Consider the following 24,390-nt stretch of genomic DNA (forward strand, 5'->3'; position numbering starts at 1 on the left):
TATAAGGTGAAGGAAAAAGGAGCCCCAGCAGCTCGAAACCAAGGCCAGACTAACATGATGGGAAACTAACAGTAATTTACATAGTTCTGCGTAAAATATAACAATTGCCAACGTTTTCACCAGTGTGCCACTAGGCAAGGAATTCTCTAGTTAGCAGCAATTTGAAAACAAAAACAAGCCACCGCCACCACCCACAAAAGAATTCCCACAGAACTCCGAAGTGTTACCAGCAGCATTTTTGGTTTTCAAGATTTGCCACTTGTGAGTTTGCATCAAAGGAAGGAAGGACAGTGACTGTCCTTTCTCGAATCCATAAAGATGCAGCAATCCAAGCTGGGTATGATTCTTTATTATAATAAAACTAAAGGTGTTGTAGACACCTGTGACCAGATGGTCTACACACACACTTTCAAACTCATGATCAAATGATAACCAATGGTGTGTGTTTTATTCAAATATAGTGGACATTAGGCAGTATCCAACAGTGATGTTCCACAAACTTAAATAGCGCTAGCAGAGTGCCACTAAATCTTTCCATTGCCCATTATTATGCCCATTATGCAAGCAGTTGCCCATTATGCTTGAGCAACTAGTTGTGCAAGCAATTGCACTACCAGCTGTGTGAGCAGTTGTGCAACCACTTGCACAACGCATTGCACAACAGGTGCAGGCAGTTGTATCATCGGTTGCACAATGGGAATGCAAAACACATTGCACAAGAGTTATGCAAAATTGCTTGCACAACCATGCTTGCACAAACTAGCTTTAGTAGGATTCTTGTCTTGCGCACAGTTCAGAATTGAGTTTCTGCTAGCACAACACCATTTGTGCTAACGGAATGACGCAGTTGGATCCTGCCTGATTAAATGCTTATATTGTTTGGCAACTGAACCCGACAGAGTGAACACCCTGAAAGACGTATCTTCCTAGTAGGTGTGGGTCTAGAGTAGATCAAACCTTGGGTTGAGTCTTGACACATAGCCCACTTGCCTGGGGCACCACAAGAGGAATCTTCAGAACTGGTAGGTCCTGCTGTTGCTGACACGAAGAAAAGGGGCAGGTGTCATCTCTGTGGCTGAACCAAACATTGTGAAATGTGGTAATTGTGCATAAGCTGCTTGAGTAGCATGTGCTGTACTTGCACATTCTGTAAGATTTATTATTCATAACTCATTCTAATTGTACAGTTATGTTTATGTAACTCTTAAAACTATATGCATATTAATGGCACAACATGTTGTTTTATAGGCCAATTCGATTTATTGCCTGCTTTAGATTTTACATTTTTTAATTAGTCTGGATTAGGAACTAGTTTACATCTATTTGAGGTAGCAATGATATTTGAAACTTAGAGAAACACAAACGTATGACCTGAGTGAATAAAATAAAAAACAAATGAATCCAAATCCTATTCATCTGTACATTTGACTTTTCATCCTTATGTACCTGATCCAACGTAGAGTCTGAAACACTATCAGAGACATGATTATCAACAAGCTCAGCTACTCATCATTCTAGTTATATTTAAGGAATTCCAATCACCTCTATTTATCCAAAAATAAATAAAATAAATAAAAAACCTTAAAGTACTCCATCGTTTGCATTAAGATATGATCTAGGTTATCTTTTCCAGTAGACCAACATTGGTATTTTTGACTCACTGGATTAAGTGGGCTTTGAAGTACCCAATTGTTTCTGAGGAGACTCTGGGGAACTAGTGATCTCCTTAATCACAAGAGCTTGCAATCATTATAATTCTTTAAAAGGCAGATGGGATTTACCCTCCTGACACAATTTGTAGACAAGCATTATACATAAGATAACTCAGTGATGCTAAATGTCGCATTGAAAATAGGTTCATAATTTCCAAACTTGATTATCAGAAGTTCAAAACACATTTACTACAGCCTAATGAAGAGAATTAATATATCTTTAAATGGAGACTAATTTGTATGCAAATTAGGAAAAAGTTTTAAAAAACGGTTTTCACCCACTATTTTATAAAATGTGCTGTGTGTCCTTAGAAAAAAGATTAATTCACATTGTCAGCATATTCAATTTCAGTATTTAGCATGTAAACAATAGTGTGAATCAAGCCCTTTTCTAGTTTGTATTTAAATTCAACATGAATACTATAAATGCTAATTAAATACTCTATTTAATGACAAAGATGAAGAGCTAGGCTAATTTTAATTTGCAAATTCCCCTCATTACAATGTTTTCCCTTCAAAATTGGAAATTGTATCTCATACCTTTTAAGAAAAATGAATTATATAATCATTATTCATTCAACTTTTAAAAAGTATTTTAATGCTCTTTTGTATACAGATTGATTTTAATGGAGATATAATTGGTTTTCCTGACAAAAAGGGTTTTTTAATATTAAATTAAATATCACCAAAGTTAAATTAGATTTGGTTTGCAGATGCACATTACACCATCAAAAGTAAAGTAAAAATAAATAAACAAACAAACAAACAAAGAAATAAATAATATTGGGAAGCCAGAGTTATTTCTTTTAGAACTTTTGTTGAACACTATGATTTTCACATCTTCAAATTTGGAAAAGGGTTACATATTATAGTTAACTGTGGAACATTAGATTACAGAATACTTCTAAATATTAATAAAAGCTATAATTGCTGTAATTCAACAGCACTTAGGAGCACATACTTTTAACAGATTTGTGTCCAGACAGTGTCTGCATGTAACATTAAACCAATGTTTAGCATTATGTGAATAAGTCTCAGGCTTGTGCACTCTCCCATCCCCTTTCCTCCTCTATTTCCTGTTTTTATGAAATGCATCCATTTCCTATTTTTAACTAATTGCATTATATCATTACATTCAGAAAGGATCAACTATGGTTAGTTTAATCTATGATTTATTGAAACAAGCCAGGATCATACTATGTTTTATGGTCCTGTCTTGTTTCAACAAACCATAGTTTAAACCAGTTAGTTTACAGTGTTGTTTACGCAGTTGTAGAAGAAGATATTGGCCTAGTCTTGACATAATGCTAAATTTTTGTCAAAGCCAGAACAACTGGCAGCATCCAATGCTGCCCATGGGCCAGCAGGACCCATCACCGGCACAATGGAAAGCTAGCACTTCCTAAAACAACAGGAAAGGAACCAAAGTGCTTGTTTCTAGAATGGAACAGGTCACCAGACATCACAGAAGAGAGATCCGCTGACTTGTCCCATTCCAGAAACAAGTGTTTCAGCTTATTTCCAGGTTGCTCTAGGAAGCACTAGCTTCATTTGCCCTGGCATTGGGTCCCACTGGTGAAATATAATCAGCAGAGGCACACGGGCAGTGTTAGATACTGTTGTTATTAATGAATTAATTTAATGTGTATACCACCTTTGCACTAACACTAGTGTTCACTGTATAGATATACATTCTTATACATTCCTTCTGTGGGCCAAACTGCATGTAAGAGGCAGTTCCATGATTCTACACATATAGCAGAATAAGATGGGAATGAGATGGAAGTGTCATGAGGTGACAGAATTGGCTGTGCTGCTTCTAACTGCAGGTGTGGAGTCACATTTATGAGTGCTCCCCTACATACAAAGTATCTTGAAAGAAGAAAACTAGGACAAGAAGGAGCAGACTGGTTAGATAACTTTTCCTTTGTGTGCTAGACTTTACTTGCAAGGAGAATTTTACAAGAGGAAATGTTAAAATGTTTCCCACTTGAAGTCTGAAGTAGTACAATCCACTCTTTGTACCTTGACATCATATCATCTCATTCTCATCTGTTGTTGTTCAGTCGTTCAGTCATGTCCGACTCTTCATGATCCCATGGACCATAGCACGCCAGGCCTTCCTGTCCTGCACTCCCTCCTGGAGTGTGGTCAAGTCCATATTCATTGCATCGGTGATGCTATCTAGCCATCTCATCCTCTGCCGTCCCCTTCTCCTTTTGCCTTCTATCTTTCCCAGCATCACGGTCTTTTCCAGTGACTTTTCTCTTCGCATTAGGTGGCCAAAATATTTGAGCTTCAGCTTCAGTATCTGTCCTTCCAAGGAGCACTCAGGGTTGATTTCCTCTAGGATTGACTGATTTGACCTCCTTGCAGTCCAGGGGACTCGTAAGAGTCTTCTCCGGCACCACAGTTCGAAAGCATCCATTCTTCGGCGCTCAGCCTTCCTTATAGTCCAACTCTCACAGCCATACCTTACTATTGGGAAAACCATAGCTTTGATTATACGGACCTTTGTCAGCAAGGTGATGTCTCTGCTTCTTACTATGCTGTCTAGGTTTGCCATAGCTTTCCTCCCAAGGAGCAAGCGTCTTTTAATTTCATGGCTACAGTCACCGTCTGCGGTATCTTGGAGCCCAAGGAAATAAAATCTGTCACTGCTTCCATTTCTTCCCCTTCGATATGCCAGGAAGTGATGGGGCCAGATGCCATGATCTTAGTTTTTTTAATGTTGAGTTTCAAACCAGCTTTTGCACTCTCCACTTTCACCCTCAACAGGAGGCTCTTTAGATCCTCTTCGCTTTCGGCCATTTGGGTGGTATCGTCTGTGTATCTGAGGTTGTTGATAATTCTCCCAGCAATCTTAATTCTGACCTGAAATTCATCCAGCCTGGCTTTTCTCATGATGTTCTCTACACATAAGTTAAATAAGCAGGGTGACAATATACAGCCTTGTCGTACTCCTTTCCCAATTTTGAACCAATCGGTTGTTCCATGTCCGGTTCTTACTGTTGCTTCTTGACCCTTGTACAGGTTTCTCAAGAGATGGGTAAGGTGGTCTGGTACTCCCATCTCTTTAAGAATTTGCCACAGTTTGTTGTGATCTACACAATCAAAGGCTTTAGCGTAGTCAATGAAGCAGAAATAGACGTTTTTCTGGAATTCTCTTGCTTTCTCCATGATCCAGCGAATGTTGGCGATTTGATCTCTTGTTCCTCTGCCTCTTCGAAACCCAGCCTGTACTTCCAGTAGTTCTCGGTTCACATACTGCTGAAGCCGAGCTTGTAGGATTTGGAGCATAACCTTGCTGGCATGTGAAATGAACGCAATTGTACGGTAGTTTGAACACTCTTTGGCATTGCCCTTCTTTGGAATTGGAATGTAAACTGACCCTTTCCAGTCTTGTGGCCACTGTTGAGTGTTCCAAATTTGTTGGCATATTGAATGCAGCACTTTTAACAGGATCATCTTTTAGGATTTTAAATAGCTCAGCTGGAATACTGTCATCTCCGCTAGCTTTGTTGTTAGTAATGCTCTAGGATGTCTGGCTCAAGTTCAGTGACCGCACTATCATGGCTATCAGGGACATTCAAATCTTTCCTGTATAGTTCTTCTGTGTATTCTTGCCACCTCTTCTTAATCTCATCTGCTTCTGTTTGGTCCCTGCCTTCTTTGTCCTTTATCATGCCCGTCTTTGCATAAAATGTTCCCGTGATATCTCTGATTTTCTTGAAAAGATCTCTAGTCTTTCCCATTCTATTGTTTTCCTCGATTTCTTTGCATTGTTCATTTAAGAAGGCCTTCTGGTCTCTCCTTGCTTATTTCTGGATATCTGCATTCAGTTGGATATATCTTCCCCTTTCTCCCTTGCTTTCTTGCATTTCTTTTTCTTTGGGATGGATTGAGTTGCTGCCTCCTGAACAATGTTACGAACCTCCGTCCATAGTTCCTCAGGCACTCTGTCTATCAGGTCTAATCCCTGAAATCTATTCCTCACCTCCACTGTATATTCATCAGGGATATGATTTAGGTCATACCTGAATGGTTTAGTGGTTTTCCCTACGTTCTTCAGTTTAAGCTGAAATTTTGCAAGAAGCAGCTCATGATCTGAGCCACAGTCAGCTCCAGGTCTTGTTTTTACTGACTGTATAGAGCTTCTTCATCTTTGGCAGCAAAGTACATAATCAATATGATTTTGATATTGACCATCTGGTGATGTCCATGTGTACAGTCGCCTCTTGTGCTGTTGGAAAAGAGTGTTTGCTATGATCAGCATGTTCTCTTGGCAAAACTCTATTAGCCTTTGTCCTGCTTCATTTTGTACACCAAGGCCATGCTTGCCTGTTATCCTGGTGATTTCTTGACCTCCTACTTTAGCATTACAATCCCCTATGATGAAAAGGACATTTTTTGGGGGGTGTTAGTTCTAGAAAGTGCTGTAGGTCTTCATAGAACCGATCAACCCCAGCTTCTTCGGCCTCAGTGGTTGGGGCATAGACTGGAATTACTGTGATGTTGAATGGTTTGCCTTGGATTCATACTGAGATCATTCTATCGTTTTTGAGATTGTACCCCACTACTGCTTTTCCCACCCTTTTGTTGACTATGAGTGCTACTCCATTTCTTCTAAGGGATTCTTGCTCACAGTAGTAGATATAATGGTCACCTGAATTAAATTCGCCCATGCTTGTCCATTTTGGTTCGCTGATTCCCAAGATGTCGATGTTCAATCTTGCCATCTCATGTTTGACCACCTCCAGCTTACCTTGAGTCATTGATCTGACATTCCAGGTTCCTAAACAATATTGTTCTTTACAGCATCAGACTTTCTTTTCACCACCAGACACATCCACATCTGAGTGTCCATTCGGCTTTGGCTCAGCTGCTTCACTCTTTCTGGCACTACTTGGAAATACCCTCTGCTCTTCCCCAGTAGTATATTGGACACCTTCCGACCTGAGGGGCTCATCTTTCAGCGTCATATCTTTTAGCCTTGTGATATGTTCCATGGGGTTTTCTTGGCAAGAATACTGGAGCGGGTTGCCATTTCCTTCTCCAGTGGACCATATTTTGTCAGAACTCTCCGCCATGACCTGTCCGTCTTGGGTGGCCCTGCAAGGCATAGCTTATGGCTCATCTGTAGACCAGGTTTAACCCTTTCAGTGCTGACATTTTACTAACCACCTGTTCCTCCCAAAGCATTAAGTGATAGCATCTCATTGATGCTTTCGAACTGTGGTGTTGGAGAAGACTCGTAATTACGAGTCCCCTGGACTGCAAGGAGGTCAAATCAGTCCATCCTAAAGGAAATCAACCCTGAGTGCTCCTTGGAAGGACAGATACTGAAGCTGAAGCTCAAATATTTTGGCCACCTAATGTGAACAGAAAACTCACTGGAAAAGACCCTGATGCTGGGAAAGATTGACGGCAAAAGGAGAAGGGGATGGCAGAGGATGAGATGGCTAGATAGCATCACCGATGCAATGACAATGAACTTGAGCACACTCTGGGAGAGATCGGAGGACAGGAAGGCCTGGAGTGCTATGGTCCATGGGGTCACGAAGAGTCGGACATGACTTAACGACTGAACAACAACAATCTCACTAGTAGTTCTATTATTTTTTAAACAATAATTTTAGGCCACCACTATACTGTTATAAATACTGAAATTCACTACTAGCTATGGTCTCAGACAGCTTTCTCCAACCTGGTACCCTCCTGATGTTTTAGACTACAACTCCCAGCATTCCTGATGATTGATCATGCTGGCTGGGGCTGATGAATGTTGAAGTCCAAAACATCTGGAAAGCACCAAGTTGGGGAAGGCTGCTTGAGGATTTTGTTCAGTCCATATGTGGAAGTGAACCATCTAATTTGCACCTCCCAAAAAAATACACCACTATCTTTCCAGTTAATGAGCATTCTATAATAAACTGCATACTAAATTCCTACTTGTTTTTTTAAACAAACAAACCCAGATTAATATGGAAACAGAATGGAATGGACTGATGAATGAACACATACAAAATGGATACTGTCCAAAAATAATCTGATTTGTCCTATTCACTACTCATCCTGATTCACAGGAAGAATAAATACAAATGGAGGTTTCCTCACAGACAGCCTATACAAGTATATGATGCAGTTATAGGCCAGAAAAACACAACAAATGTAACTGGGAGGGGGAAATGATTCAATAGGATCACCCTCCTAATATATGAATGTTCTTTTTTATGTATGTGCAATGTTCTTTTTTAGTTGCAATAAATATTTAACAAAATTATCTTCGTAACTCTTTTAAATCTTCTAAAATTTAATGCCACAGTTAAATAAATATAGTTTAATTAAAACCATAGAGCTAGAGCAACTTCATCCCAAGCCTTCTACATCAAATACGACTGCTACAGAGACTAAAATGGCTTATTATTTCAAATCTATATACTTCCGTCAGCATTTTAGAACAAGGCATTTTCTACAAACATATCAATTTAAAAGACATAAACAAAGCGAAGGTCAGTAAAATTTCTACCCATTTGATCTTAACCTCCCTCACCTGTTCCCCTTCTTTCCTCTGTCCTGAGAAGAAGAGACTTCACGGAAATATTGGGATAAGCCCTTGGACTTTATATTGTTACACCCTCTAAACAAAGAGAGACAAAAAAGTATATAAAACTTATAGATAGAATTCCTCTGACATCCCCTAAATTAAGTAATGCAGAGATTTGTATCCAACAATTAATCTTGTATTCAACATTAATCTTAATGGATATGCTATTTCCCAAATCCTTTCCTGGTTTTCTTCTACCTATGTGCACAAGTGCTGAGGAGAGGGTGGGGTTGACCATGATTAGTGGCATCTCTCCACTCAAGTAAATCAGGTTCCCAGGCTATGACTATGAGTGACCCTAGGCTTTGCAGTGTTTTTAGAATCCCAGGTGATGGCTGTGCTTTTGATCATCTTCATCTTATTTGAATACAGGGATCTGGAAACTGTCCTCCAAACTCCAGTAACCCACAAAAGAGATTCATGCAATGCGTACTAACATAGCATTGCCTCTGAATATGGTTCAGAAGCTTTTTGGCTAGTCACACAATTCAAGCTCCTGGTTTTTAAAAAAATATATATAAAAAGCCCAGTAAGAACAAGGTCCTGCATATTTCAGCTGCTAAAGAAAGAGGTTTTGCATTGCTTTGTAAGGACAACATGATATTGCACAGAGTTGGTGCCACAACAGCAAAGGCCCTGCTCCATCCAAATACTTCACCAGTTATGTAGAAGAACCTGTGAGCAAATTCTCTTGTCTCAAAGGATATCCAAGTTCATGCAGGGAACATATGCTAAGACTTGCTGTTCTCACAAAGGAACACAACACCCTCTTTCTTTAGAAATGGCTTTGCAAGATTACCCTTATACAGGTTTTTTTATTCAGTTTGTTTGATGCAATTTTTAAGTGATTACTTTATTCTCTGTTACTGTGTTCCCATCTTATTGTGTAATATGTTTGTATTGTATGAAAACTGCTTGTACCATCATTCAAAAATAGTTACAAAACAAGTATGGGTAAGAATAATGGTGGAAAATGTTTCTTAAACAAATCTAACAGAATCATAATTAAAGAACCATAAAAGTTTTGGCAGAGCATGTGTGTGCATAGACACACATTTGCGCACACACACACACACACACACACCCTAATCCCTGGTGTATTATTTAGTATCTTTGATCAGTGATTTTGGGGAGGGGGGATCTAAATGAAGACAACTTGCTCTGCTTAAAAGCCTGAACAGGCATCTAAGGGCCAATTCAGCAGCAGGGGGCGCGTTACTATAACAACTGAAAACTCCTGCGAATACTGAAAAAGAGTAGGCCGTTACTGAGCAAAAGGTTGCGAAGGGCTTGCTATATTAGGTACCGTGTGATGAGACAGCCACAGCAGACAGCTGCATTTTGCTATGCAGTCCATTCAAGCACAGAAAGAAGGGGGGAAGCATGTCACCAACCTCTCAGAACAGCTGTGAAACCAGAAAAGGAGTCTTTGAATTCACAACAACGAAGGAGCATAAAAACTTCAGGGTACACTAGCAATGAACCAAACTGACTGAGGCGCTATAACTTTCTGATCATCTTAGTCCATCTAATTTTTTCATATTGTCTGAGAAGTTGAAATATGTATGGACAGAGAAAACATGTAGGTTTCTAGTGTGTGCTGGGAAAAAAAAAAGTATATTGTGCCATTCTCCTTATTTGGAAACCAAAGGGTTGCTTGTGTCAGGGCCCAGCTTCAGTACTGCAGTGGGCCTTGTAGGTTATAGCCAGGATTTGATTAGAAGTCGCCTGGAAGGGCTTGGGCCTGTTCAGCCTCTGGAATGTCAGAGTCTGTGTGAGCTTATCTCCGTCAGTGTTCTCAGAGCAGAGCCAGGGGAGTCACCCGGCTCCCTGTCCACCTGCTGGTCTGGCCTCGGCAGGCAGGGAGGCTGGAAGCTGGCCGTGAGAACCTGACAGAGGAGGGGTGGGATTTGCAGAAGGGTCACCCAGGTTGAAGCGTCACTGCTGGAGGGCTGAGCAGTGCTGCCGTTCAGAGAGGGGCCTTGCTGAAAGGCTAAAGGCCCGTGTCTGTCAAGGGATCTGGAGGGGGTGTTCTGCAGTCACACCTTCCCTTTTAAGCTAATGCAAAGGCGAAGAGCCTTTGCTAGGAACATCTCATCTTCATTGCTCAAAGCCTTCTCTGTTTGGATCCATCATTGTCTGGGCTTTTGGAGGCACTCTGCACATGGACTGGAACTCTGGATTGTTAAGGACTTGCCATGAAAAGTACTGTGAGGCTTTTCATAGACTTGAACTCTCGTTGCTGTGGATTGTGTGTCTCTGTTTGTAGTCAGCTCAGTGTATGGCAGGCTGGGTTTGATCTACAACTTTTGGAGTTCCCTCTGCCAAAACTCATGCAGCGTGGAGTTGCCATTGTGAAAGCAGTGGCCTGGAACTCCTGGCATGTGTGGATATGCCCTTGATCTTGGTGGGCCTTGACCATGTAGCCTAGAGTTATCAACAAAAGATTCAAAGTTGGACTCTTTATGGGTGTGGGTTGTTAGGCCTTTCAAGAAGTTATCCCCTGATTGCCTGATGGGTTCATTCCAGGAATCCAGAGTCCCTTCCCTTGTGTTCAGAACCGTGGAGATGGCAACGGAGAAACCATGTTGAGGATCTCAGTCACGGTAGTAGTGTTTAGCTTTGGACTGTTCTGGAATTACATAAAGCCTATAGCTACTGACCATCGGCTATACAATTTCTGAAGAGTGTAACCATTAAGCTTTTGCTGTGGGATTCCCTGCAATAAAGAAATCTCACTGATTTGGGTGTCCAGTGTCAGATTGCCTGAGTGTGTACCCTGGGGGGATTGGGAAACCTGACAACTTGTGTTGTCTCCTGCAGAGCATAGAATGCCAAGCACACAGCAGCAGTAGGGTAGTGGCAAATTCAGAAGTGCAGGGTCCCTTCGTGACAGTCACAGCCACGCCCTGTTCTAAGGGTATACAACCTTGTAAGATATACAGCCTTCAATTGGGATCCAAAACTGTGCAGCTGAAAGTAAGGCAGTGGTATTTCAATTGGATGTCTGAGAAAAAATGCAGGGGTGTTAAAATCTTTTTCACCCACTCACCTGTTCAAACACAAACATTTTAGGTTTTCAAAATATGATATTCTATGGAAACTTCACCCTCCCAACTCAGCCCTCATGGACAGATCCCTTCTCATTTAAACAGCCCCCTTGCACACTCCCTTAGCGCCCCAACATTGCCCATTAGCCTTCCCTAAACTCCTTCATTATATCTCCCCCTCCAACAGAAATGTCCACACATCCAGCTGGATTGAATTGCACACACATGCACACACACAGAGTGGTGTAGTGGTATATTTGGAAATGCAGGAACTCAGCGTGACAGTCTCCAAAGGCAGTCCAAAAATTTCAGGCAGCTGTGTTGATCCACACCAACAAACCAGTTCTAGGAGTTTTCATCTCCACCAGGAGCACATCTTTAGTAAAGTGAATAGTTCTTAATTGCCCATTCCAGACCAAGTCATCCCAAATACTTTGCATTCCAACATGGAACAATATATTGCTGCTTGGAAAATTAATTCCCCGCACAGCTACAGTGAGGATCGCAGCTAAGCTCAGAGGGAACAGGGAACTCTGAGGGGGGTGGCAGATGACATCAGAGTCCCTGCTAATGAAAAACTGCTGGGCATATGTCCCTGCCAGCCCTGCCTCTGCTACACCACTGCATAGCAGTCGCAATTGTAGAATGAACAAGTACCAGACCACTGACCACAGTTTTGTGAATGCGGCCAAGCTGATGAGATACAAATTAGGCAGGCAGATACCTTTTGCTGGATACATTTTTCTCTCAGCAAAAGCGTATGCAAAAACAACACAACACCAAAGCAAAAAACCCTTCACCAGAAAAGAAAGAAAGGTAGCTAACTCTGCAGCTGTATCAGGAAAGGGCATCGACAATGGACCTTAATCACTTCAGGACAAAAACATCTTTGTATGGTATTATGTATCGCTTCTTTTCTGGGATCTGCTCACCAACAAGGCCTATCCTGATTCATCAGAGATGGATCCTGTCTAAAAGGGTTTCCTGAGGTAATGTTTCTTTTTCTCTGACAACAACCCCATGCAGTAGGCTACCTTGGGAAAAATCATGGGTTTCCTAAGTAGCATTCAGCACCAAGCAAGCTGCCACTAAGGGCAGAGTGAAAATAAGCAGGCTACAAAACTGCCTCCTCCCCACCAGTGGAATATAGGCCAAGTAACGTGAGCCTCTTTAGACAGACCTATCTTATGCTTTGTGAAGTGTGGCTATAGCACCAAATGGGGAGAAGGGCATTAAATCTCTCTCAAAACCTTGCAACATATAATGCAGACTTTCCCAACCTGGAGCCTCCCAGATGTTCTGGACTACAAGTCCCAGCATTCCTGATCACTGACCATGCTGGCTGGGGTTGCTAGGAGTTAAAGTCAAAACCATCTGGTTGGGGAAGGCTGATCTCTTCAGTGCTCCTAGTTTGCTTTGCTCTCTCTAAGACAGCAGCTATACTGCTCCAAAACACCCCCCACCCTGAACATAAATATATTAGCACTGGGCAGGGGATGTAATGCAATAGTGCTGCTTTGGATCCTATGGCTGCAGTAATTCAAAGGTGATTTGCGGTGGCCAGTGTGGGCAGAGAACCAGAAACCTCAGAAGCTGTACTTGTAAATTAATTTCCTTCCCCTAGCTGGATGTCAGAAGCGGCTATAATTTAGCTGTTGTCTGAAATCCTGAAATGTTAATTGCTACTTCATGCGCTCTGCTCTGCTCTGCTTATTTCACCCTTTTGAGCCATTTAAAAAGAAATCTACTAAGAAAAATTTAAGGAGGACAATGAAAAGGTCATATTCACACCATTCATGTCCCTTTATTTTTTTTAATTTGAAATAAAAACTCCATGTGTATACACAAAAGGTTTAAATAAACGTTTTATTAAACATTTTAAAAAGTTTTAATTAATTAATAAATGTTGATCCAGAAACTGAGATCTTTGCATCTTGACGAAATGTCAAGGAAAGGACTTATCTTCCCATTTATAGTCATCCAGAATACTATTATCAAACTGTGATGGCTTGCTCGATAACCATGTTTATCAAAACCATCTGTGTAACTAGAGACAAGGTATATAGTCTGCTGAACAGATTGTGCAGTAGCTACAACCAATTGTAAGCCTACACTTGTGAGAAGAAATACTACCATCCCCACAGCTAAGGGAAATGAACTAGACAGCACATAGCGCAGTAACCGAGACTTTGCCTTCTCAGTTAATAACAGTGGGCTGTCTAGAGTAGGAACAGGTTAGCATAAAGCCTGTAGGTGATCTTTGAGGAATTTTTACACACAGTGCACATGGCTTTGTGGTGCCTTAAGAAGTCTCGTTTTCATTTAAAAAGTAAAATTAAGTGTTTAGATCTCATGGTTGTAAATATATGTTTTTGCTTTGAGATAGCACAAATTACTAAACAAACACAAATAAGAAAAACCAAAAAGTTGTAATCAGTGGATCCAAAGAGCCCATGTGACCTTCTGTGCATGCACAGTGGCTTTTAAGATCCCGTATCATCTCACAACCTCTTGCAGGCACTCACAGCCTGCTCCTGAAGTTCAGACATTCAAGATTAGCATCTGATTCAGTGACAGGTATGGTAGGTGGAAGGACGGACACAAGTTGGGACTTCTAATAATGGATTGCAACCATAACTCTACAGCGCCGCACACAGTTACAAATGCCCAAACACTAGTTGAGAGCAAGTATGAAGAACCATTGTTTGTGCTCAAGATTCATTCCCATGAGCACAGTGCAATCCAGGCAGAAAATAAAGAGCCAGTGCAAACTGGGCCTGAACTGCAGAATACTGAAGTCCTAATTTTAAAAAAGAAAGAAGTTCCTTGTAATGTTAAACATTGCAATGGGAAACGACTAATTGCAGCCCAAACCTAGACATGTTTTACATTAAACTAAGTCCCACTGTGGTCAGGTGGGACCTTCCGCCTAATAAATATGTATAGTCCTGCACCCTAGACTATTAGAAAGGGGAAGGAATGCACTGTTTCTTTGCTATACAGAGTAGTAAATATATATGCACTGCTTGAGATGATTTGTGGGGGGCAACAAATGAATGGCAGCAAAAATTGCTGTAAAACTGCATAGGTTTATAATTGACTGTACACAGAAATTAGAAACACTAGGGCTTAGAATACAAAGGCACATGGTTAGATTTCGACGCTCCAAGCCACATGTTATACTGACGGACCATAGAGCTCAAGGAAGTGGGTGAAGGGCATGTCGACATCACTCTAATAACAGCCAGGCAACTATGACTCAGACAACAAATGAAAACAAAAACCAAACTTTGTGTCTACCTATTCCCTTAGTTTCCAGGCTCAGTGCTTCCAAAGCAAAATGCAGGCCTTCATACGCCTGTTACTTCATCCTGCTGCCAGAGACATTAATAATCAAACACTGCTTTGCGCTGAGAACTGCGCAAGGCTTGTAGAATAATCACATAGAGGATAGTTTTTGTCTACCTTACAAAGGGCTTGAAAGCTTCAGGAATTTACCCTAAAAGCATAATAAGAAAATTCAGGGTGGTAATGCCAGTTTTTGGCACATCTGGTGGTCCTTCCTGATGGTGACCTTGTTTTTTTGAGGAAAAAATCCCTACGCTATTGGTTTAATGATCTGATGTTCATTTTCTCTTAAGCCCTTTATTTGTATTGAAAGGTTATTTGGAAGGAACAGTTTGTGCTGAGCATTACAAGTTGGTTGGGAACCTTTTGACTGTGGCAAAACTTTGTATTGCCCGTAATTAGCAGAAGTGTAACATACCTTCTCTAAAACATGGAATATATAGTGCAAATGGCAAAGATGACAGAAAATTTTGCTGAGGGAGGGGAGAAAACACATAGAGGCCTTTCAGGGTACTTAGTTTCCTGTTATGAAGGCTAGGTATAATCTTGATATTAATTTCTATGATTTACTTAATTGTTTGTAATGCAATTAGGGGAGCAATTCTTTACTCATAGTCACGGCTATAGACGATTCTGACATTTTCTATACTAATAACAGTCATGTCTTCAATATTTAAATAGTCTTATTATTGTTAACATTTTATGTCTTCATTTTTCTATGTTCTGAAAACTTTTACTGTTTCTTTATATTATTTATAAAGTAATATTTATTCAGTAATATTGGTCTAATATTACTACTATTATTAATAATATAGTCTTTATAAATATTACTAACATTGTTTATTCCTCATCTACAGTAATGCTCTTACAGAATAATTCTACGCATGTCTATTTTTCCCTCATCATCCCTTTTTCCTTTTGTGTCATGTCTTCTTAGATAGAAAGCCTGCAAGCTGGGACTGTTTTGTTTCTACTGATTTTATGTAAGGTGCTCCAAGAGCCTTTTTTCCTGAAGAGTGGGATAAAAATGCTTTAAATAAATAATTAATAAATAATACTCAGAAGTAAGCCCCATAAAGCACAGTGAGAGTTACTCTCAGGTAAGTGCATATAGGCTTGCAGCCTTTATATGTCTTTTTTTTAAAGTCTAGATCATGAGAGGGCCTTTCCCTAGCTCACCAGAGGCTTTTAGTCATGATATCCCAACCAATCCCACATAATACAGGGCACTATTACAGAGTTATATCTGGTCCCCCCCTCTCTCAAATTCTCTCTTTGCTATCTGAAATTAAGACCATTCAACATGGTGTTTAAAATATAAAAAAGCAAAATACAACTAGGCTGGACTGCAATTAAAATAATTAAATGTCCACTTAAACTAAGCCACTGCTCAGGCCCTACTTTCTGCACTAAGTTCTTTTTCTGTTCCTTTGATTCAGGAAGAAATTTCCTGGAGAATTCTCTCAGATGACCCTCACTGTTATGAACATATCCCAGAGGTTTCATATTTTGTAACGCTGTTGGATGGACAGGGACTCACTGGCATATCCTTTACAGTTCCTAAACATCTCAACATTACAGAAAAAAAAATACAGGATGCCCCTTGCAACAAAGCACACTTGGGAATATGCTGGAATGAGGCCAAGTTTTGTGGCGGCATCTCCATCCTAGTATCCAAGTCTGAATACATTACCCACAAAGGATATTTACAGCCAAGCTGCCTTATAATAATACAATAAATTAAGGCACCTAAGCAACCTCAATTCCACATTACATTTGACTGACCACAGTAATAACACAGCAAAACAACCCCCCCCCCCCCAAAAAAAGTCTGTCCTGTCACTTTCTTTCAGCTTTTATAACATAAAGAAATGGTAGGCAACCCAGGGCCTGTGGTCTGCATTTGCTCAATTTAAGTCTTGCTCCAGCCCCTGTCGCCCTCAGAGCTTGTTAGATGGGAATTAGAGAAATACTAAATACATTTGACTGCATGGGGTGGGGTGTGTTTGGAATCCTTGGAAGAATAAATGCTTCACATGGGCCTGGCCTTCCCTATCAATGAGGAAAAGCATTGGGAAACAAACCCAATAGCCCCACATAATAATGAAAGAGGAGGGGTTCAAACGACCTCCCAGTGCATTCAAGGAATGTGTAGGTGGGTAGGGTGCAGTTAGCTCTGCCCCCTGTTCTAGTATCTTGATGCAAACTGAGCTCCTTCTCATGTGCGCCAAACATGTGGATTGCAGGGGACTCCGAAGATGTCAACAGAAGAGGACAGGGCTATCCCGTGTGGCTCCTTGACCCCTCTCATCCATTTTTTGAATACAAGCGTGTAGGCGGAAGGTTCATCTGAACTCCCCTAGAGACACAGATGGCAATAAGTGACATACTTATCTTCCCAGGCATTTTGACATTAGTAATGGCCCAGTTGTTGCGTGCTGCTTTTGTGGCATTCATTCTAAGCTGTGTAGGGAAAGGGGATATGTTGTATATTGTGGATGACCACTTTTCGTATTGTATTGTTTTCGGATTATGTTTTTATGGTGTATATTTTTATGTGTATTGTTGTGCTGATTATAGTTTATATTGATTTTGAATGTCCGATATTTATTATGGCTGTATTTGTGTGTGTAAGTCGCTTCAAGACTGCTTTTTGTGATGAGAAGTGACACATACATTTAATCAATAGTGATGATGATGATGATGATGATGATGATATTCACTGCAATGACTCTGGTGTTCAAATAAATACTGTGTGGTGGAGTTGTGGGATGCCTGGCTGCAACGGTGGTAGTGGGGCAAATGGACTCTGTCTTTCCATGTCCCATCAGATTATTTGACACCAGGCATAACTGCTCCAGTGTTCGTCTCTAAAACAGTAATTGACAGTTGAAAGTGATCAAATACAAATGTCTGAAATATTATTTAGATCAGCCTTCCCCAACCTGGTACCTTCCAGATGTTTTGGAGCCAGCTGATCATCATCATGACTATCTGACAGGAATTCTGGGAGTTGTAGTACAAAACATCTGAAGGGCACCAGGTTGATGAAGGCTGAGTTAGGGTGCAATCCTATGCATGTTTAGAAAGAAGTCCTACAACTCCCAGCATTCCCAAGCCAGCCACTACTCTAAGATCTCTATGTTGCTAAGGCATCAGTGCAATACAGACAACCAGAAGGCTTTTCTTTTCTTCAGCACTCTGTTGATGTCATGTCTGTCCTTAAATCATCTCGTCTCTCACTTTTCCAAAAATGTAAAATACATATTTTCTCTTGCCAATGGGAAATCCATATTTCTTGTGTTTTCTGATTCACATTTTGATCTTCCTATTGCCTTTTTTACCACAAGAAAGAAAAATAAAAGAAAAACAGGCCAGGAAAAGACCTCTTGGCCTAACAAATCTTTCCCCTAGAGGGACAGATTTCCTTAACTACTGAAAAAGAGAAGATATTTATTTTTTGGTACTATTCATTCTGATACCACATTTCCTTTCTTGAGAGGAAAAAACAGTGCATCTCAAACTCATTTTCATGTTATTTGCTTTGATGGTCTCATTTACAAAATGATTCCATATGTTGCCTATTACATTGTGTGTTACATTTTTGTTTGTGATATCCTGGTTCAATACCAATTTCCTAACTTAAATGAGGTATTTTGAGCCCCAAACCCGCCCACTGTGATAAACTATTTGTTTTTCCTAAGGACAAAGAGTAAATTGAAGGAGAACTCAGATGTATTATATAAAGCACATTTCAATGCAGTCAGAAATATTATTCCCTATGACAAGTACTACCACCAGAATCTTTGCAAGGATGGCGTCTTATGCTGATATAACACTTTTTTCTCTGGGTACCTGGGGATGACTTCTGCCCATCTTCTGCACTGATGTGCACTTCCACATGTCAATGGCTATACTCGGGCATGATGCTAAACCAGACTTCCCTAACCCGGCGCCCTCCAGATATTTTGGACCTGAACACTGCCATGATGGCTGAAGCTGATGGGAGCTGAACTCCAAAACATCTGGAGGGCATCAGGTTGTGGATGGCTGTGCTAATGGTTTAGTCTTACAAGAATGAGCTGCAACAAGCCTTACGCTCATGTTCTCCCCCCTCCCCTCTTCTCCTCTGGTGAGGCTGTGAGATCAGAAGCTTCTGATTTAGATTAATGCAATTTAGTGTGTTGTTCAAAACCTAAAGTGTGATTAATCTCAACTATGGTTAGTCAAAATAGGCCAACATCATAAACTATCATTTGAAGTTGACTTATTTCAATTTGAAATTAACCACAGTTTTGGTAGTCATGACAAAGTGTGGTTAATCTGAAATGGAAGTGAAAGCCTCCAAACTTCTCCTTATGGCCATGTCAGAGGAGAGGGGGTGAGCCGAATGCTTGCTGTGGTTCATTCTTGTAATGCTTAACCATTTAAGTTAATATTATGTCCCAATGAGGCTAGTGTGAGAAAAATGACATCTATACAAACTGCCATTTGTGAATCCTTTATAATGATAAGTACATTTCTGAGTCCTGCATCTATTTTGGAGATGTTACTGGTGCATCCTTTATCATCATATCTTTCCAAGAGTCCATGTTAATTTTCATTTTACATAGTATTTGTAATACACAGAACTATTGTATTTCTCCTCTTTTATATTTATTTTTTACTTGCTATTGTCAATATAATAATCCACTTAAATAATAGTCTTTTTGGTATTTTTTTTTGGGGGGGTAGGGGATGGTATGTGGCGCTAGCCACTGATAACACATAACCAAAAATCCACCTCATTTGGGACTTACTTCTGAGTAATGTGCCATATATTTTGCTGTTTAATGAAATTTTGGAAGCAACATCTGGGTACAGTTTACAGCATGGGTGGGCAACTTGTACCCCTTCAAATGTTGTGGCCTACAACTCCCATCAGCCTTAACCAATGGCGAGGGATGATGGGAGACCAAAACATATGGAGGGCCACAAGTTGACCAATGCAGGTTTATAGTAATCTCATATGAACTGCCTTGTACAAAATCAGAGCTTATACCGAGTTCATCAAGCCCATAACTATCAACAATGACTGGTAGTGGCTCTCTACAGCAGTGGTTCCCAGATGCTGGGGCAACTCCCATCATCCCTAAACACTGGCCATGATGGCTGGAGATTATGGGAGTTGTAGTCTAACAATATCTGGGAACCCAAAGGTGGGAACCACTGCTCTAACATCTCAAGCAGAGGTCATCTCCAGTTTACATGAGATTCCACTTGCAACCTTCTACACACAAAATATGCTCCCCTCCCAGGGCTCATTTTCATGACATAAAATGGATGAATTGGAAACAGACAGCTATTGCCAAAAGCATATCTAGTGTATTTGTCACCACGATAGCTCAATGGGGACGAAAACAAATGAAAGCAGAGAAATCAAAACACACTCACAAAAGTGTTTACGATCACTGAGTTTAGCTTCTTTGAAAAAGCTCACCTCCAGTAAACTAGCACAGCAATAAGAAGTATGAGGCACACAAATGTCAGGGCTGAGACTACAATGAGGGGAATGATCCATTCCATTTTGCCAGGCGCAGGTCTGGTCGCCATACTGGAAATATTCTTGTCTGCTGCATATTAAGCAAATAATAACAACAAAATCAGTAATTGCAGAAACGAAACTGAACTTCAAAAATAATTTTAACAGAAGGCCATTTCACACATGACATAGAGGCAGTCCCAGGTTTGCCATGGAGCATACTCTACAAGGAGCTGCAGCTAATCATGACCCCCTGATAAGTGTCCCACTATGATGCATGTAAATGCATCTTTGGTCGCTTTCACATATTATGTTTTTGGGGGCATATACATAAAACACCTTAGGTATACACCTAAAAACGTAATGCATGAAGTGGCCCAAACTGAAAATGCTACTTCTTTCCTCAGGAGTGAAAGCAGACTTCAAAATAAAGATGAGTGTTTTAGACAGCAAGGAACTGCACCCAAAACAAAGTTCCAGGAAGGGAAAGATTTGGTTGTATGACATAAGAAAGTTTTAACATGATAAATATTCCTTTAGGTTCTAGCTTCAAATAGACACAGGAAGAATATGCATTAATATTGTTTTAATTCTCACAGTTTTTGTCACGAACTGTTCTCATATTATTTCCCCCCCAAGGATTTAACATTGTATTGCATAAACCATCTGTGCAGTGTCTTGGCATCGTGATGTCTTTGCAGATGTAGGTTGCTCGTGCTGACCAAAGTCACCTTCTTGTGTTATAAAAGTGCAAACATGAATTCATACCTGCCTTAAACCAAGATATTTTCAAAATTTCCTTTAAAGAGAATAGGATAGAGAGGACAGTGATATACTGTTTAGAAAAGCTTGCAATGAGGGACAATTTAACATTTGCAGATATTTAAATAATGCACTAATAACAAACAATTACCCACCCCAATGCAGTTTATCCTGTGTCACACTTTATTTATTTATTTATTTATTTATTGTATTTATACCCCGCCTTTTTTCCTCTTGGAAGGAACCCAAGGCGGCTTACATTCTCCTCCTCCTCTCCATTTTATCCTCACAACAACAGCCCTGTGAGGTGGGTTGGGCTGAGAGTCTGTGACTGGCCCAAAGTCACCCAGTGAGCTTCCATGGCCGAGTGGGGCTAGAACCCCGATCTCCCAGCTCCTAGTCCAACACTCTTGCCACTACACCACACTGGCTCTTTATTTTTTTAGATCAGCTTCCTCCAGGATTCAAAGCAAAGATTGTACCCCTGTTCATATTTTGCTTTGACTTTTTTAATGAATGTTCTCAACCTTGCTGCTTACATATTCAATTTCTGGTAATATATTCTACTCTTTCTTTTTGTATTTCTTGAATTTACTAGTTAATTGCATGTTTGGTGAAGAGCACATTTCTCTACTTTCAATTTCTGATGCAATGTTTGATGGATTTTAATACAAAACTATAGATCTTCAATCTATTTGCCTTCAGCAATCTTAACGTAGAGGTTTTACTCTATGATCTTTGAGTTCATATCTCTTGTATCGCTTGGAATGTTGTAAAATAGAGGTGGGCAACCTGTGACCCTCAGCCTAATTTCATGTGGCAATCAGCCTGATTTCAAAAGCCTTCTGTCTCATCCCTGACAGCTTGCTGTGTGGGAAGGGAGAAAGAAAGGGGGTGGCAGGAAGAGGGAGAGAGAAGAGAGTGGCAGAAAGACAGAGAGAAAAGAGAGTGGCAGAAAGAGAGAGAGAAAGGAGGTGACACACCCACTTTTGGCTCTGGCTCTGCCTACTGCTGGCTTCAGCCCTGCTCACCGCCAACATGCGGTCCTGAGAGATTACTCACAAGGGAATGCGGCCCTTGGCAGAAAAAAGTGTTGCCCACCTGTTGCAGAATTTGGATTACTGAAATGGCCTTTCATTAGTGAGTACAGAAAGCCTTGATTGTCTAGATCAGCACGTTTTTCTTTGATTTTCAAAGGGACTTTTTTTTTTCATTGAATGAGGTGCCTATTTGGGGAAGACTGACTTGATGCTGTTTGGGATTACTTTTTGCAATGACCAATGGTAAGATTGAAGATACCATGAAAGCCCCAAGCTATGGTCAAGGATGGAGACATGTGCCACCACTGAAGCTGGAGTGGCCAACCTCTACCTTGGCAGTGATCGTGTGGGTCTAAAGAGCCAGATCACCATGTACCAAACTGAAATTAAGTAACAATGCATGGCATTTCTGTGCCCCAGGACATCAAAGCATGTGGAACAACATACCAAATAGGATACCATGAAGTGCACAGAATGCTAGTGAAGGTCAATTCAATGAACAGGATCAGAATAAGCAAATATCTCAAAAGGGCCACAAACACAGGCTGAAAAAGGATGACAGTTCGATGAAGGAAAACAAAACCTGAAATACAACAGCCATGTAATCTTTGCCCTAGTTCTCAAACTATATATGGTATATGAGAGCAAAGTTTCACCAACAGTAGAAATGATCACTGTAAAGTTAGTGCGTATTGCTTACTGTCAGGTTCTTGGCCAATGGCAAGCTAAGCACGGGGCACTCTTACTTACATGCTACAATTTTTAATTGTTGCATAGCAGAGTTCTCAGAATAGTTCACATACAACATTTTTTTGAAAAAACACCAATCAGTAAACATATATATCAAAAATATAAATAGCACTTCCAGAGTGTGCTTTACATTTTTAAAATCTTATTTATTTTTAAAAGATCAGGCATAATTATTACAAGATGGGATTGGGCATAATTATTTCAACGTGGGAAACTGACACGGGGATATAGTGACCTGACCAGGTTTATCCAGCAAGTTCATGACCGAGGTGGGGATCTGAATCAACAAATCTCAGTTCCAAGTCCAACACTCTTTTCACTGGACTGCATGGGTCAACAGGAGGGCACAACAGAGAAACAGGAGCAGAGGACAGCGTGAGGAACGATCAGAGCATTCTGCAAGGGCAGCAGTGATCATGGCAAATCAGCCCTGCCGTCCTTTAAACATCTGAAATAGGGCAGTAAGGTAGTTCTTGTAAAAGAATTTTTGTATTCTTGAATGCAGAATCCAGGAATTGAGGTATTTACTTTCATATTACCTGGAGAGTCAATAAGGTATAAGAGCACATTTTATGTTAGATGTTGTACATGCAGCAGTTATAATGAACATACGTCTCTGTCCCCATTTGAACCAGTGGAACTTAGAGGCACAAAAAACGGGCTGGGCTTGTACATTACCTTACGTGAAGGAGAGATACCCACACAGGGTCTTCAGTTCATATTGCTTTAGGTACAGCAAGTTCTTTAAAACGACTTTTAAAAGCCCACACCGGATTCTTAATCTTCTCAGTGGAATCCTATATTTTGTGTGTGTATTATGATTATATTCTGAATTATGTAATATATTCTGATGATATTCAGCAAATCCTGGCAGGGAAACATAGGTGTCTTTTCATGAGAAGAAGAAAACAGGTACGCATAAGGAAGGAGGAAAATTCAAACAACAGAGCAGAATAAAGATGAATTTGTAAAGCACTTTTACTAGGCTGCTGGAAATGGAACAAGAGCAGACACGGCTGCAAGCCCAGCACAAAATCATTGAAGACTTTCAAACTGAAGCTACAATCCAAAACACAGTACTAGGGAGTAAACCCCAATGAACAAAGTGGGACTTAATAAACAGAGAGAGGATTGTGCTATTAGCTCCTGTTTGGCTCATGAAGGCAACTCTACCTATCTGAGGGCCTTGTATACCTAAATGACATGCTAATCAGAGAGTCATGGGTAAGGTGGGAAGGGAGAGCATGCTTTGACATTATAAGCTGACATGGGGAGAGCCAAAATGGTCAAAAGGAATGATGACAAAAATAGAATAAAACACAGTCTTGGGACACCAGTCTCCCAGCCCCCAGAGTTGATATACCCAGACTCTAGACAACATTAAAAAGAATGCGTTTGAGTGTGACTAGTTCAGTTATGAGCCGGGGAAGGGCATCCCAGGTAAGTACTAGTTGCACAAAGTTAAAACAAGAGAAAACAGTAACGACAGTCGAACAAATAGTGAATTTGGATGAGCCAAATATTTTGATAAATTGTTCAAGAGTTCTCTTGTGTTAAAGACTTGTCTGTGCTCTGCTACAGTAACACGACATCAATTACT

At 40.5% G+C, this 24,390-nt stretch overlaps 1 protein-coding gene across 2 annotated transcripts in view; it reads right to left on the reverse strand.

Annotated features, from left to right (window-relative positions):
• PTPRG (protein tyrosine phosphatase receptor type G) overlaps window positions 1-24,390 on the reverse strand; it is a 781,718-nt gene that overhangs the window by 104,658 nt on the left and 652,670 nt on the right. Inside the window, exons 13-14 of one of the 2 annotated variants that reach the window (XM_084840495.1) lie at window positions 20,197-20,329; window positions 8,266-8,352 (exon numbers count right to left, since the gene is read on the reverse strand). In XM_084840495.1, the coding sequence (XP_084696621.1) occupies window positions 8,266-8,352; window positions 20,197-20,329 (220 nt within the window). The remainder of the gene's footprint in view (window positions 1-8,265; window positions 8,353-20,196; window positions 20,330-24,390) is intronic. The other variant, XM_084840496.1, reaches the window with a different exon arrangement.

The sequence above is a fragment of the Heloderma suspectum genome, chromosome 2, assembly GCF_057233095.1.
Source record: "Heloderma suspectum isolate Gila_16-S chromosome 2, 16-S_ref, whole genome shotgun sequence".
Classification (NCBI taxonomy): domain Eukaryota; kingdom Metazoa; phylum Chordata; class Lepidosauria; order Squamata; family Helodermatidae; genus Heloderma; species Heloderma suspectum.